The following is a 15,637-nucleotide window of genomic DNA, read 5'->3' as shown; positions in this document are numbered from 1 at the left end:
CCACATCTGCTTCTACTCTGATCCTCTGACCACAAATTAAACTCTTTGACGTGACACTGAAACAAGACATTGCTTATCTGGGTCCACAACAACAAAATAGAAATTCACCTCTCTGGTATTGCTTCACAATAATCTGGATCAAAGATATAATACATTTCTGAGACACAAAGCCAGCAGAATATCAGAAGGCATCTTGAACACACTTGGTTGAATTTTATATTTTCTCATCTTTAAAACCATGTCTCTCAAGAAAAAGGAGCTTATAATCTGTTCTAGAGACATTCACTTCCTGCATTTCTCTGCTAAAAAGTAATTCTGCCTCCTGAAAGTATAATAGTCTATAGCAGTATTCTTGAATAGACCTCACATAACAAGCCCTCAAACTCAAGTCAAATACAATGACTTAAGATTTCATCTTCATATAAATATAATTTGTCATTATTAATTACTCTCTAAACAAAAAGTAGCCTGTGGAGAAGCAAACAACGACAACTACACCTGGGTGAAAAACATATTCCTTTACGCTGGATAAAAGCCAAGGCTTCACTCAAACACACACACAAAAGCTGTTTACAGATTTTTTTTTTTTTTTAACAGGGAACTCCAAATACATTGAACTGTACTTCAGATGTTACCAAGTCTGATTTGGACATTCAGAAACATAGCTAACATTAAAGTCTAAGCAAGACAGATGACAACAGTTCCATTTACAGACTGTATATTATTAAGTTGGACAGAAAAAAAAAACCAAAACACAAACTCACATTATCCATCTGTTTCCAGCACATGTCCAGATACTGTTGAGCCTTCCGCCCTTCCTGAAGATGCTAAAACCACCACAAATAAGTTTAATTTACATTTTTTTTAGTACTATTACCATTAATTAGTCCCTGCTCTAGTTGACACACTATGATGTGCAGTTATCTCCCACAAGTTACCAGTACTCTTTGGAAGACATTACTATCATATAAGAACAGTACCCCAAGTGAAAATAACACCGGCAAAAAAGTTACTAGTAAGCACCGTCTCCCAAAATTTCAGTTCTTAGGTTTACTAAGTGTAGTAAACCAGTACATAAAAATACAGAATAACTCTAAGTATGTGTTTTGTAAATGTATTACAGAACCTACTTATTGCCAAGTTCATTAAATTTGGCAAACAAATAAATCAATTTGTTAAAAGACATCCATTTTGATATTCTATTATCAAATCAAAATACAGAAATTACCATTTTTCTCTCGGTTTTTAGATCATGAGAATATCTCATCAATTCTCCGTACACTCTGTGTCCCATTTCTTCTGCAACTACTTCTCGTTGTCCTGCATAGTCATTCAACTCATTAAGGATGTTAAAAAAGGCAATACACGAAGTAAACCTGACAGAAAGCACACACACACAAACATACATATACAAAAAGTGAGACGGTTTTTTTTTAAGTGGACTTCTTTTAGTACAGTCTGTACTCCTGATTAAATTAAAAGCAAAAATCATACATATTTTACAATAAACCTTATCTTAATGATCATTGAATTATAGTAGAAATGCAAGCTGGGAAAGCCTACGTTAAGCCTAGCATGTACTATATGTTGCAATGTCTCTTCAAATACATTTTATAAGAATATGGATTTTTGTGGATGGAAAAGAAAGAAGAAGAATACTACCTGGAAAGCCCTGTAGTATAGTGGTATCTCCTAAGCTGCCAACTGAGAGGCCTGAGCTTGGGAACGGATACATACGTCCCTAGGCTTGGAGGCTGAACTTGCTGCAGAGATGATGTGCTTGGTAGTCTTGAGGGTGGAACATGCCAATCATACCACTCATATGCATCCCGATGGATGATCTACAGAACAAGTTTGCTATCAGCTCTGGAGACAGCTGCCTGTTTGCCTGCCCACCTCTTGGCTGGAAGTAAGGTGCCACTATGGCTGGCACTAAAAAGGGGGGAAGAGGAGGGGCAAAGGGTAGAAAGTGTGTGTGGAAGGGAAGAAAGAAAAAAAAAAAACAAACAGGCACCACATTAAAATATACATCTTTCTCTCTTTTAACTGTGGAATACTGCCATCTCCATAGGCTTGGCTCTGGGGAATTCAAATGCCACCCTAGCACTAGAAATCCCATTCCCTGTGGTCCAGGATCTTTAAATAGTCAAAAGAGCTAGAGGACATCCTAGTGTGAATTCTCAGGCACTCTGGCACAATGTGCTCTGGCTGCAACCTGAAACTTGCCCGCTTTCTTGCCTTTATAAGAGTTATCCCTAAAGGACAAGTACTGTGTTTTTTCTAAATAAATTAAAAAATGGCTATGGACATGGACAGCAAAACAAGCACCTCTCTAATAAATAGTCATAAAGTTGTTTAGTACACATTGCTCCTCCACAGTTAGACATTCATTTATTTTGCGTCTGGAGTCAAAGTCAGACAGTAGTTTAAGAGCTCTTCTTGCCAAAAACACGACAGTTTTGTGTACATTCAAGTCTCAGCATACAAATGTATAGCTGCATTTGTATCACCACACAAATGCACTGAGAAACTCTAAACTAAGCAAAAAACACAGCCTAAGGACATATAATTGCTTTTCTGTAAAAAACAAAACAAAACAAACAAAAACTCAAACCTACTAGACTGTACATGGCATACTAAACTTCTGCTTTCAAACGTCCAGCTAGCTAAAGATTAATCTGGAACAGAGCAAGTACAACCTGCCATGTTTACTACTTTAAAATACTAATAGAAGTAACCTCAGGTTTCATGCTTAAGAATTACAGCAGAACTATAAGAAGCCAAGCACAATTCCTTTTGTTGTCTTAGCCAATTACATCACTTCATCTTAAAAAAAAGGAAAAAAAAAATCCATAAAAGGACAGAGTATACTATAGTCCTTGTTTCTTATACACAGAACTTGAAATACACATTTTTACCTGGGTTCCTCATCTTTGGGTGAACGTTTAGGACAGTACTTCTTAACCAGATTTCTATTAAGGAAGAATGAAAAAAAGATGCTATTTTAGAGTCTCTTTTGAGAAGCGAAGACATATACATAGAAAACTGCACGAACAAATTATTTCTTTTTAATGACTTCAAGGAACAAATCTATTCCCTCTGTCATCTTATAAGGGTCCTTTAGATAACACAAGGCAGAAATCTATGGCATATTCCAAGTTTTAAGTCACTGACCTAGAACGATGTAAGTATTTTAAAACCCCTGTTGCACAGTGACTAGACATAAAACAACGAGTTCTTCATTTAGCATCCTTTTCACACACACGAAGCTAGCAGACAAGAAAAAAGCACATGTATGATCACTGTGTAACATACAGATAGCGCGCACTGCATGCTATACCCATGAGCACAAAACTCCATGCCTGAATTAAGGTTTGAGTGTACATTCAGGTCAAAGGTTTTAACCACAACATCTCCAAATCTTCAATGAGGATATTTCCAGAACAGAACAGGCAACATCTCTTTTCAGGAAAGATGTTACATTTTGCCCTACGACCCGTGTTGTAAAATACCAGGTTTTTAGAAACCAAGAAAAATCTCTAAAAGACAATCCACGGGACCAGCACTTTACACAGTATCACAGTCCAGTTTGAGAACACTGATATGAACTCATTTACTTATCATACAATGCAGAAACAGCACCTTAAGAATCATACAAACCACATCACCTACTCTACCCTACAGCATAAGTAACACAGGCATACACTGCTTACACAAACAACTGCAGAGAATGTGCAGTTACATATATTGCTACAAATACCCCAAATCCTGTGATGAACATGAAATAAAGCCACACAATTTTACAGACAGGAGGGATAAGAGGAGAGAACATCCAGTGATTTTTCAAATTCTTATCTTCCTGTATGTCAAACCTTTGCTTTAAACTTCTGAGTAGACATTTTTTCCAGCACAGCATTCTGCCTTGACTTAAAAAACTGTTTTTCTGACAGCAGTGACATCTTTTAAAACTCTTGAAATTCAACAGGATACATGTCAGTCTTGAAAAAAAAATAATCTGTAATTTCCTTCTCATTTTTAGGAGCTGAATGTTCATACCTTCAATTGGTTGCATTTTTTTTCCTAGCAATTTTCAAAATTGTCAGGTTTTTCCATGAAACAGAAAACCTGAAATTACAGCTCTACTACAGTTCTTTTCCTTTCCCTGTGAGAGTTTATCATTTTACAGCAAATAAATAATCCTTTTTTGTACGAAAGAAAAACAGATAAGACATAGGATTTTTCTCAAGTTGCTTACCCTCAACCTTTGTGCTTTTTGAGGTCAAAGCAGTGAAACATCTCAGTTGCTGGGTATTTTTAAAAGCAGCAAACAGTATTTAAAGACAGATCTACTACTCAAATTAAACAGAGCAGTATTTAAATATTAATGCCCACCCTCACAAAAATCCTCATCTTTTCCACACATTAGAACCAACTGATCAAAATCTTGCTAGTAATGTTTACACTGTGGACCAGATTGTCTGTTATGGTATCTCTCATTTAAACTATGAAAGTAATATTTTTAAGTGTGAATTAACATCTCAGCAGAGAATAATGCATGTCAATTATTTGCTTTAAAACCCACAAATAGAAGCAACACAATACTGGTAATTTTTTTCCCCATACATCTCTAAATAATCATACCTTCCAATTAAGAACAAAAAACCCCAAACAACAAAACAAGTACACACAATTAAATCATTTTGTTCAAGAGACAGAGTATTTGCCTTGAGCTTGTCAGGGAAGACTTGTCAAAGTGTGTTCTGGAGGTGGACCTGGATTATGCAGAGAATGCTTCTGTTTTTTAACTGGTATGAAACAGACTTCATTCAAACTCCTGCACTGTGTAAAGGGATGATACACATCCACTCAAAGAACAAATTAAGTGTAAACTAACACAAACCTAGCAGAGCTGCTTTAACAGTTCTCTTTTAATTGGCCTCTGGATAAAATTCTTCCATCTGTCTGTCCAGCAGTAATTGAGACAATTGGCCATTGACTTCTTAGACTAATTATTAATATAGCTCAAAACAGGTTTCCTCAAAAGCAGCAAAGAAGTGGACTATATAAAAGCAATCTACACCCCCAACATTACAGAAAAAAGGAGAGGAGGAATAAGAGAAGAAACTATGAAACAAAATCTTGCATGCATGTTTTGTATCGCATTCACACTGTCCCTGTGTAACTTTGGTTGTTACAAACTAGGAACTACCTTATCATTAAAACAAGGGTGCTAATCCTGCTCTCATCTAAAATAACCTTGTGCAATTTCTCAAATCGATTTATCTGGAAGTCTATTAGCTCTACGGTACAACGGTACAAGTAGTGAGATTATGTTCAGTCATGAAGTATATACCAAAATATGAGCAGGGAGTTGGTGTGGAAATAGCAAGCTTAGACCCTTTGTCTCTTTCCATACCCTCAGAAACTACAACCAAAAAGAACAACCATGATAAGATAAGTCCTTTTTACATGAATACATACTAAGAAACAGAACAAACACTAACTTTTTAAGAAGTACCTACAAATTTTGTAAGAACTTTCTCACTGAAGTTAAAACAAGAATCTCTTTTTGCTATCACCAGAATCCACTGCCTACTGTAACATTCTACTTTGTAGGGATTAAACGCAGACATTTTGATTGGAAAATGCATAAACCCAAGGAAAAAAAAAGAATAATCATCTTCACTAAGTAACTTTCCCATGTTTCATTTTCCCTTACCTTTCTGCTTTGCTCCTCAGTGCTTATTAACAAATGGGAAACTCCTAAAATTCACCTTATTATATTATTCAGAAGGTGAAATGTATAACAAGCATACAATGCTGTAGCTAAACAACCACGCACAAGCCTTTTCAAGGAAAGATTTTCAGAGGTGTTAAAAATGAGAAAAGAAACCACTTACTAAAAACATACGGTTTAAAGTGGCAGGAGAGAAGGGTCACAAATATAGATTATTTACTAACATACTGATTTCTGTTCTGGTTTAATTTTTTAGTGCAACTGTTGACTAATTCTAGGAAGACAAAAATGTCATCTAATCCTTTTTCCTAATAAAAGTCGGTTTCATCAGTCAATCTTGTCTACCTTAGGATCACAGGAATACACAGTCTTGAGACACTGTGTGATCAGGATTTAAGGTTCAATAACAGCACAAGGTACAATAGCCCAAGTCAATAAATATGAAACAAGAAGCAAATGCAGAATTTAAAGTTCAAAGAAAAAGCTAGTGTTCATGCAAACAATGAAGCATAAATGGTTTTTCCAAGAAGTGAACACTAACACTTAGAAAAAAACAGAGAAATTAGATTTAAATCTTCAAAAACATGCAGGTTGAAAAGCAGCTAGTGAAGAGTGAAGCATTACTTCAAAAGAGGAGCCAGTTGACACTTTAAGGGGGCATAATGTTCTTTAACATATTTATCTAAATGTGTGTATAATCCTCAGGATCCAAATATGGATCTGTACTAGTTTAGAAGAAAACTGTAGAAGTAATTGCAGACCATCAGAACTGAACCAAATCTACGAGATAAATTGCTCTAGAAAATTCCTTAGAACAGTGTAGATTGATGACACTTCATTCCTCTGTGGAAGTACAATTTAGACTTCTACCACACTCTGTCTTAAGCCATCTGGAAGCAGATTCCATACAGGACTAACCACATCCAACTGTGCTGCTCCTGTAATTTTATCAGCCTCTCTTCTCAGTATAAATTGGTTGCAGGCCACCACCAGTGAGATAGCAGCCTGAACTGTATTACTGATTTTTAAGAGAAGTACCACCTCAGTCACATAGCCAGAAGTTTCAAAAAGCACCCTAGTTAATAAATGAAAATTATTTCTAGTCATGTACATAAAACATCTACATAAAATTTCACAGACATTTGCACAAAAATTGTGTTTCTCAACTCAAAACAAAGTTTTCTTCAGTCAATTAACACAGATCGTAAAGAACGGGAGCAGCAGCATCAATATGGTAAAATTTGTATTAAGGTAGCAGCTCAGGTACTGTGGCATCTGCTTATCCTAAAACTCTACAGACTCTACGTTATATTACAAACGAACCTGGGAACAAACTTTGAAGTTTGCTTTCATAAGTTACTAAAAAAAAAAAAAAAAAAGGCAGCACTAAGTACTTAAAGGCATTTCATATTTATACGTAAAGTAATACTTTCAATAGAGTTCTGATGGCTTCAGTGATTGCATATCAATATTATGGACTATGGACTGGGTGAAAACAATGACAATGAACTGTATTTAGTAACATGTCATCAGAAAAAGTTCTAACTGAAAAGATGAATCTTAAAAAATTGTAACATGGAATTTGAGTTTACAAAGCCAAATATCCTTGGAACCATTAAGAAGTCGTATGTTTTGGCTCGCAGAAACATCACTAGAAAAAATCCTGCCACATCCATATTTGGATAATAATCAGTGATGTAAACTCTCAGCTCCAATCAAAGGAAGAGAGATTTGAGAAATGAACACATATGGTGATAATTTGCATCCCTAACTTCACATTTGAGCTTACACCCATTTTAAATAATGTTTCCAAGATTGTGCATATAAAAATGTGGTAACTGTCTCAATTTGACTGGACGTATGCATATATTAATACTGTATTTAGAAAAAAGAACACTTATACACAATAGTATGCAGAAGGAACATGAAAAATACATTTGCTCAGATTGACTAGACATCTCCAGAGATCACAATGTACAATTTTAAAGGGAAACACTCAAATAGTTCAAGAACAATCATCACTATTTTCTTTAAATTGACAATAGAGAAGCTGACCAAATTCAGAAATCTTATTCTGGATGGCAGTTTCACCTATAACTGCAGGTGTAACTTGCATTCCTGCCTAACATCACAGGAAGTGGAACTCCTCTGTCTTCTCAAGTGTCATGATGCTTCATACAGAACAAGAAGGGAGTGAACTTCCAGAATTATTTTGTGTGTGGTGATGTGGAAGTAAACAAAACAGACCTTCACCTCACCCCTTTTAAGCAACAATGCTGACCAAAACCAGCATCTGAGAACTCCATTACAAAATTCAGCCAAGAGCCCAGTAACTTGGCACATATTAAATCTATCTTTTCCAGTTATAAAATAAGAACAAATTAAATGGTCATATAATTAAAATGAAATCTGTTAATCTACAATGTATACTGCAGTATTTTTGTCCTGATTCATATCCTTGTAACTCAGTAACAGGCTATAATAACCCTCACAATCCTTGGGGTACCACAATATGTTAGCTGCGACCTAAGCTACACACAACTTCAGATTTTCCTTTAAGTTAGCTCAAAAAAATGAAGTTATAGTTGCTTTTTTCCAGAACAAAGTATACTGCAGACAAACACAAGCTCTCTAGACAGCTTTTTTTCCTCTGTAGACATTTGAGGATTCCTCAATGGTTTCAATTTTTCTTACACTTCTCAGTATCAAGAACTGCCTATCAAAGAAGAATAGCAAGGAATGACTTGCAACCTAAAACCAGCATTTGGACAGGATTCTCACAAGTTATCATTTCTGGAATTACTTAGTGAGCATAAACTGCAACAACTGCATACAGTAAGAATATAGTGAGTTCACTCTAACAGTTCTTCATATGCTGTACATGCATCACTTGTCATCTCCTAGAAGACTTGGAACAGCTGTTGCACCTGGGAAAGTTTAATCACTAAGTTGTGCCAGTATACAAAAAAAATATAAAATTATCAAAATGCAAGGGTATACACAAAGTGAATGTGAATTTCTGCCAGGACACGGACTCTAATTTGTGAAAACTGTTATGAAAAATTCACTCAAGTTTTCATTGTTGGGTTTAAGTCTATGAGAATAAGATCCATCAACAACCTCAACAGGATGTTCATGGACCACACTGAAACCAAGACAGAAAAAAAATATCACCATACATCACTAGCATTATCTCCCTCATTAAACCTGTTTTTTCTTAGTCTCCCATCCAAGTACTAAGAGAGCCATAGGACTACCAAAAAGTGACCACTCACCGAACTGTTTATATATCTACTAAACAAGGGCATAATAAATCTCGGTTATAAGCTTCATTATGAAGAGATTCTCAATATTCTAGTTTTCAGATTGCATTTCATTACAGAAGGAAAAAACGATGATTAACTAGAAATTTCTATCAGAGATATTAATATCTCACAGGCCATATGCTGCCAGCACTAAAATCCCCCAGAACCATAATCCATCCTCAAGATCTTCTCTCTCAGAACTTCTCAGAAGCAAGCTGCAGGATGGCTAACTTTTTTTTTTCCTTGATCTCAATCTCCCCTGGGGCCTCATAACTGTTTTACATGGTTAAAAACAGTGAGTGTCCTCAAGAGCAACGATGGCTGAAATCAAGTTGTTACCACAAGACAGTTCACTACCAACACTACTAACAATCAATTCTCCCCCAAGGAATACACCAGCAAGAATATCGAAGAGTAGCTTCACAAACTGGTCTACTGGCAGAAAATCAGTCACCCTCTCGTGTGCGTGCTGTCCAGACCCTCCTTAGCAGCAGGCAGGAAGTGCATGCATGCACTGTACAACACGTGTGCAGCAAGACCTGTGCTTCTCAAAACTGTCACACTTACTGCACGTGGACAGTCAGTCCAGTCATCTGACAGAAGGTTTACTTGACATAACTCTTTCGTTTTTGAAAGACACTTTGAGAAAAATCAATAGTTTTACCCAAAAGAGTAAAATGCTGCACAGAGAAGATCTCCTATTGTCAGTCAAATCCTGAAGTAATAATGTGGTACCACATCTTGCTAGCTGTGGAATGAACCTTTAAATATAATTAAGCAAAATGGCATTTGTTCATACTATTTAAGGAAAAGATCTGGATAGATCCATGCAAATAAAACACATTTCCATTCGTAAACAGACAACTGAAAACAAATCAAAACTCGGCTGTGAACTGATGCTGTGCATTCTTCAAACTTTCCTTTACCTTCTGAAGTTCTTCTACACAAGCTTTGGGAAAGTGGTATTTATTTCCTTCCTTTTAAGAAAAAAATTCCTTCAGAAAAGTAATGGGGTATTATGTTAGATGAATATACAAAACTGGAACAAAAGAAACTGATAAAGAAATCAAAAAGGAAATGACTAGCCTAGACAGAAAACATCCATAACCTCAGCTGTGAACCTCATTACTGCATTTATGAGGAAGGATTCCTCAGCTCTGTATCAGGTGACAGTCTAGTTTGCCAATGATGACATGAGGGAAGACACCACAGGAGAGAAGCTGCTATCAGTTTCTGACAAGGGCTAGGCAGCAGCTTCAGCTGAATCCCCAAAGGAATGCAAGACAGCCAAGATTACTGTGAAGGCCAAGTTCACAGGAGTGTCTTATTTTAAATTTTGTTCTTCAAGCACTGTGTGCACCTTTTGGTAAAAATCAATCCTACTTTATTCTGAAGAATGTGCTTCTCTGCCATTTCAGTGCTGCTACTTTTCTTGTACAATCCTCATATGATCCCTGAGGGGAAATTCCTATTGGACCTAAAGGATGTTTCACTTGGCACCAAAAGGAAGTAAACTGGAGAGGTAAGACAAAGGGTGGTTGGGTTACAGTCTCACCCAAAGGGACAAGACCAGCTGCAGAAAGGGCACGCTTTAAGGACAGGAAGATCTGCTTTCTCAAGTTCTACTCAATGATTTCAACCAGATTTCTCAACACAATTTAGTGTAGCTCTTGCCAATTCAACATGAGAAATTAGTTAGTAGCAGAGGCTTGAAGCTGGTTGAACACACACACACACAAATGCAGATATAGATAATGCACTTTGCAACAAACATGTTGCTAGTCAGTGGAAAAATATGACTGTGGTTTTGTTTTGAATCTTAAATTTTAAGTCTTAAACCTTTTTAGTTCCAAGATTTGAATGGTGGGTGGGAAGAGAGGGAGGGAAGAAGGCAAAAACAAGCAAGAAAGTAAGCACGCACCCAAAGATAACTTTCTGTTTTGGACTGGTAAAGAAAAACTTGTCTGTCATGAAAAGAACTAGTGATCTAATTCACCCTGTGAATGAAAAATGGTCATTCATCATGACATTACATACTTGCCCATCATCTGATACAGTGATTTTAAGTAACTGTTAAGATTCTTTTAAAAAGAAAAAATCCTTACCTCAGTTGTTTTGCATAGTTTTGCTCAATTTCTATCCTTTCTTTTACAAATTTTGCATATTTCTCCAAGAAGTCAATGCCCCACTGTGTATGCTTGTCCAAGTTATCAAACTGATCCTTTAAAAACAGAAGGAAATAAAAATACCCAGAATTAGTTAAGAATCACAGCAGCATCAGAAACGACATACAATTTATTTATAAGTTGTGCTGGGAGGAATGCTTGCTACGTGGACAGAAGTTATTCAAGTTATAAATCGGTCATGCGTGTGTGTATACATATATACCAGAGCCATATACCAGAACAGTAAGCTGTATTTGCAGGCACAGATCTACCCTCTTTCTGTAAAAACAGCTCTAAATACTTGCATTTTAAGTTGTATGCAGTCTTTGATCACTTTCACAATGCAAGTGTGTCTTTTTCCCCCCCTAGAAATCCTTGAATTCAAAAGTGGATCTTTTCCACCATGATAATGAAGACATAACCGAAGATCAGTATTAGATAAATAAGGGACTGTTCCACAGAAGAGATGTGTTTGGCAGTTTTAAAACACAAGAAATTGTAATTTCATTGGATACAAAAAATTACTTCCACTCTTACAATTACGCACTGAAAGAAAAATAATATAAATTATAGCTGCATGACTAAGTTGGGTGTAGTCTGCATATGAAAAACATTTATTAAGCAAATCTATATACACAGTTCATGATCAGCTCTAGCAAGAGATTCCAAAGAAAGCAAACCTGTCCTTAGCCATTAAGAAAGTTATAGCAAAGCAAAGGCACAAAAAAAAGAGAAACAGTCCAAAATAAACCACACTTCCAAAAAAACTTGGGGGATTTTTAATATATTAAATCATCTCAAAAACCAATCTTTCACTGTATTCTGTACTTATCAACAGGTAAAGGATACACTAATTGGAACAAGTTGAAAATTTAAAAAAAAAGTGGAAACATGGGGGTTTGGAATTAGGCAGGAATGAATAAAGGTACAAAGTATTTTTAGTCTAGCACATATTTGTATTTTATGCTAAAAATCTGCCACAGCGGAAAAATAAAGGATTTTCAGCTTACAACAACATTTACAGTAAATTTTTCCTAGCAGTTACTTAGTAATCCAAAAAGACACGCAACTGCAACATCAAAGTTTGTGTCCTGTATATACTGAATCCAAATACACGTTACAGTAGATTTAAAAAAAAATAAGTAGAAAAAGAAAAAAGCTAAAGAAATCATTTAAAGGCAAAGTTTATTTAACTTGTACAAAAAACTGAGGGGTGTTTATCAGAAGCTGTGTCTTGCAGATTCAGTAACTTGCCTGAACCTAATGAATTATGTCGACCTTTAGCATTAGCAATTTAAGTTCAACTTCAACATGCAGTCGGATGATCTGAAGTTAAATCAAAAAACACCATAAAATGCTGCAGGGCTTAAGACTCAAGGAAAACGTATTCACTAGAAGAGATACCAAGACAACACAACTATACACAATCAACAAGAATAATAAAGAAGAACATAACAGGATTAAGGTTGCTCCCAAATCTTGCCTTGCGGCTCTTAGTATCCTACACCATGGACTAACAACCATGGCCATTAGTGCCTTGAACACTTCAATCCAATGGCATGCAAGTACTGCCAACCAAAAGCACTCATCCTGTTGCACTACCAGCCATGTGCTGCTGCCTCTGCATCACTCGCTCTACCAAAACCACAACCACTTTCCCTGATCTGTTTCACCAGAGAACCATAGAAACAGCCAAGAGATAGGAGAGGGACTAAAGACAAGATTTTAATATATTTAGGAAGCCATGGCCTGTTTCTCATATTTTTCTGATGCACCCACTTCACACCAACTGGACATTTCCACACTAAATATCTTTTGGCAAATAAAGTGACATTCCCGCTCTTGTTTTTAGAAAAGTTGCATATGCATTGTTTGTGTGTGGGAAGAAGGAGACTGTTACCATGCTGTCGTATCAAACTACTGCTGCGTATATGCATAAAAATACATCACAAATCTCAAGAAGCCTTTCTTTTTTATATTCCACTCATTTTTGTAATTACTCTGACAACATTAACAGGGCATCCAGAAGTTTCCAAAAGGTGCTTTTGGCATGGAGCCAACATCCAATACCATTAAGAACAACTAGCTTCCTTCAGTGCACAGCAGAACAAAGCCTTTGCTGTCCTACTTAGGCTCTTTAGTCCACAAAGCTCTCATTTGCTGCTAAGGTTTCATTAACATTACGGAACACCACATTACTTATGTTTCCAAACATGTAACCAGAGAGGATAGCTTTCCAAATATTTTGTTCAAACAAATAAAGGACTCTATTGGTCAAAATTAATTAATTCTCTGCTACTAATATGAAACTAGAACGGAAAAGAGTACATTTGACATGCTATTCTCCCCTCACACTTTACTAGAAGTATTTCATCACAGATCGAGTGCCAAAAACTCTTCCTTTCCTCGATTCCTCCTCTTCATCCGATTCTAGAAACAGCATGCTCTGTGCAAAGACAGCTTTGTAGGATTATTGCATAGCCCCTCAAGGGAAGAAAAAATTTGTTCCCTCCCTGTATGAGGAACATGCATAGAACATAACAGAACAACCTGAATGGAGTCAATCCCATGTAAGAAAAAAATTAAAACCCATTAGTAACTTCACCGCTCTGCAGACCTTTATGTTAATCCAGCTCCTCCACCATTATTGACATCTATGAAACTACTCATGGATGCATTAATGATCTCCTAGATAAATAATGGAAATCCTAATTTAGTGGGCCATTAGCCCACATTTACTGGAATTAACAAAAATAGTAGTAGTACGTGCCCACTCTTCAAAAGAGTGAGACAGCTTCACAACATCAGTTTGTTCACTGCCTTTTTTGGTCAGCAATTATATTATGCATTATCTTAGAATGAAGCATACAGTATGAAGGATAAAAAAACAAACAAAACTTTCAAGAAGTACCCAAGCATTTTTTGAAAACCGGCTTATGAATGACCAAAGTTGGATGCCTAAAAAAATAATGTACAGATGATTTGTAAATTTGTATTCAAAACAAAAACACTATAATAAACTCTCACATAAACATTGATTCCTTGGATTAAATTACTGACAATGCCTCTTAAGTTCTCTGTAAGTCATGTATGTACTGCAGAACAGAGCTCTCGACTAACAGATAAAGAAAATATATTAAGCAAACTCATCAGCTTCACAATTTTTTTAAATCTCTATAAACAATAAAAGAGTGAATAGAAGTCCACAGTCACAAAAATCACCTTACACTGCTCAATAATGACAACTGAGATAAATGGGCAAAAGATAAAGGCAACAACAATGAATAAGCAGAAAGGAATGGCCTTTTCAGAAAGGCTTCTAGAGATGAGTCACAAATTTACTCGTGGTCCTTTCAACTCCTCTCCAGAAGCATCCATGTTTGAGCTCTGGGCCTTGATTAAGCAATCCTTTTCATCCAGGAACACAAGCAGAAAGTCTTCCACACTACTACAAAGGAAATCTTATTAATGCAGTGAGACACAAGCCAAGCAGTATCTGGAAGGGGGGCGGGGGGAAGCACAAACGTCAGGCAATACTGTACAGAGAAGAAAATGGACCAAATAGTTGCAATAAAATTTAAGCCTGGAATTTAAAAATAAATATATCGGTGTATTAATTTGGCTGGCTCCTTTATAAGAAATATGAAAACTGCATCAACTAAAGATCAGCAAAAGGCAATTAAAAAAAAAGAGCGCACCCTACAATATCTGGCTATCTACCACCTTGATAGCAAAGTACGTTCTCAGCAATATTCCAAGGCAAATACATACTGCTGTTTGTCTAGTAACTCCCCACACCCCTTAGCAGCTGAACATGCAATTTTTGTAAAAAACTTTATTAAAACTGCAGCTGACTATTATTAAACTGATTCATGTCAGCTAAGGGATGGTGGCCCCAAGTAGAAACTGCCCACTCAAAAGCTGGAATGTAGTCCAAATTCTCTACATGGTAAACAAACAAATCTGACACTTCACAAGAAGTTTATAATAGGTCAACATAGACTATTCCAAAAGAAATGTTACCTCCCTAAATTCTAATTCCAGATTATTTACTGGAACCACAGATCAATGTTACAAATACTTCAGGTATGCAGTTCTAAAACTTAGATTTTTGCAGATATCAGGAAGCTTTACAATAGCAGCTGAAGCATCAAAGCAAGGAGCCAAGCTGAATCAAATTATGCCAAAGAAAAAAAGCCTTTCCTGGGTTAAACTCAAGATTTGCTCTCCCCCTTACAGACACCTGTTCCCCCCCCCAAACAAGCCTCAAGAACCAATAAAAAGAAAAACATGGAGGATGTCTTCAGAGGGATGAGCATGGAGGGAATGCTACAGCACAAATGCCAAACCTTTAGTCTTCCTAAAGCTATCAGTAGCTAGTCTAGACACTGTTTTACATGGGAGTTTCAAATAAAAGGCATTAAACCAGA

The 15,637-nt window shown here is 36.3% G+C and overlaps 1 protein-coding gene across 2 annotated transcripts in view; it reads right to left on the bottom strand.

Moving 5' to 3' along the window:
• Positions 1 to 15,637, bottom strand: part of FNBP1L (formin binding protein 1-like) — a 61,332-nt gene that overhangs the window by 19,497 nt on the left and 26,198 nt on the right. For both annotated transcript variants that reach the window (XM_010582650.1, XM_010582649.1), the window contains exons 2-5: positions 11,148 to 11,263; positions 2,919 to 2,972; positions 1,229 to 1,376; positions 765 to 827 (exon numbers count right to left, since the gene is read on the bottom strand). In XM_010582650.1, the coding sequence (XP_010580952.1) occupies positions 765 to 827; positions 1,229 to 1,376; positions 2,919 to 2,972; positions 11,148 to 11,263 (381 nt within the window). The remainder of the gene's footprint in view (positions 1 to 764; positions 828 to 1,228; positions 1,377 to 2,918; positions 2,973 to 11,147; positions 11,264 to 15,637) is intronic.

The sequence above is a fragment of the Haliaeetus leucocephalus genome, unplaced genomic scaffold (genome assembly GCF_000737465.1).
Source record: "Haliaeetus leucocephalus isolate CR32 unplaced genomic scaffold, Haliaeetus_leucocephalus-4.0 Scaffold848, whole genome shotgun sequence".
Classification (NCBI taxonomy): domain Eukaryota; kingdom Metazoa; phylum Chordata; class Aves; order Accipitriformes; family Accipitridae; genus Haliaeetus; species Haliaeetus leucocephalus.
Note: the sequence above shows the minus strand (reverse complement) of the source record. Positions and strands in the feature narration are given on the sequence as shown.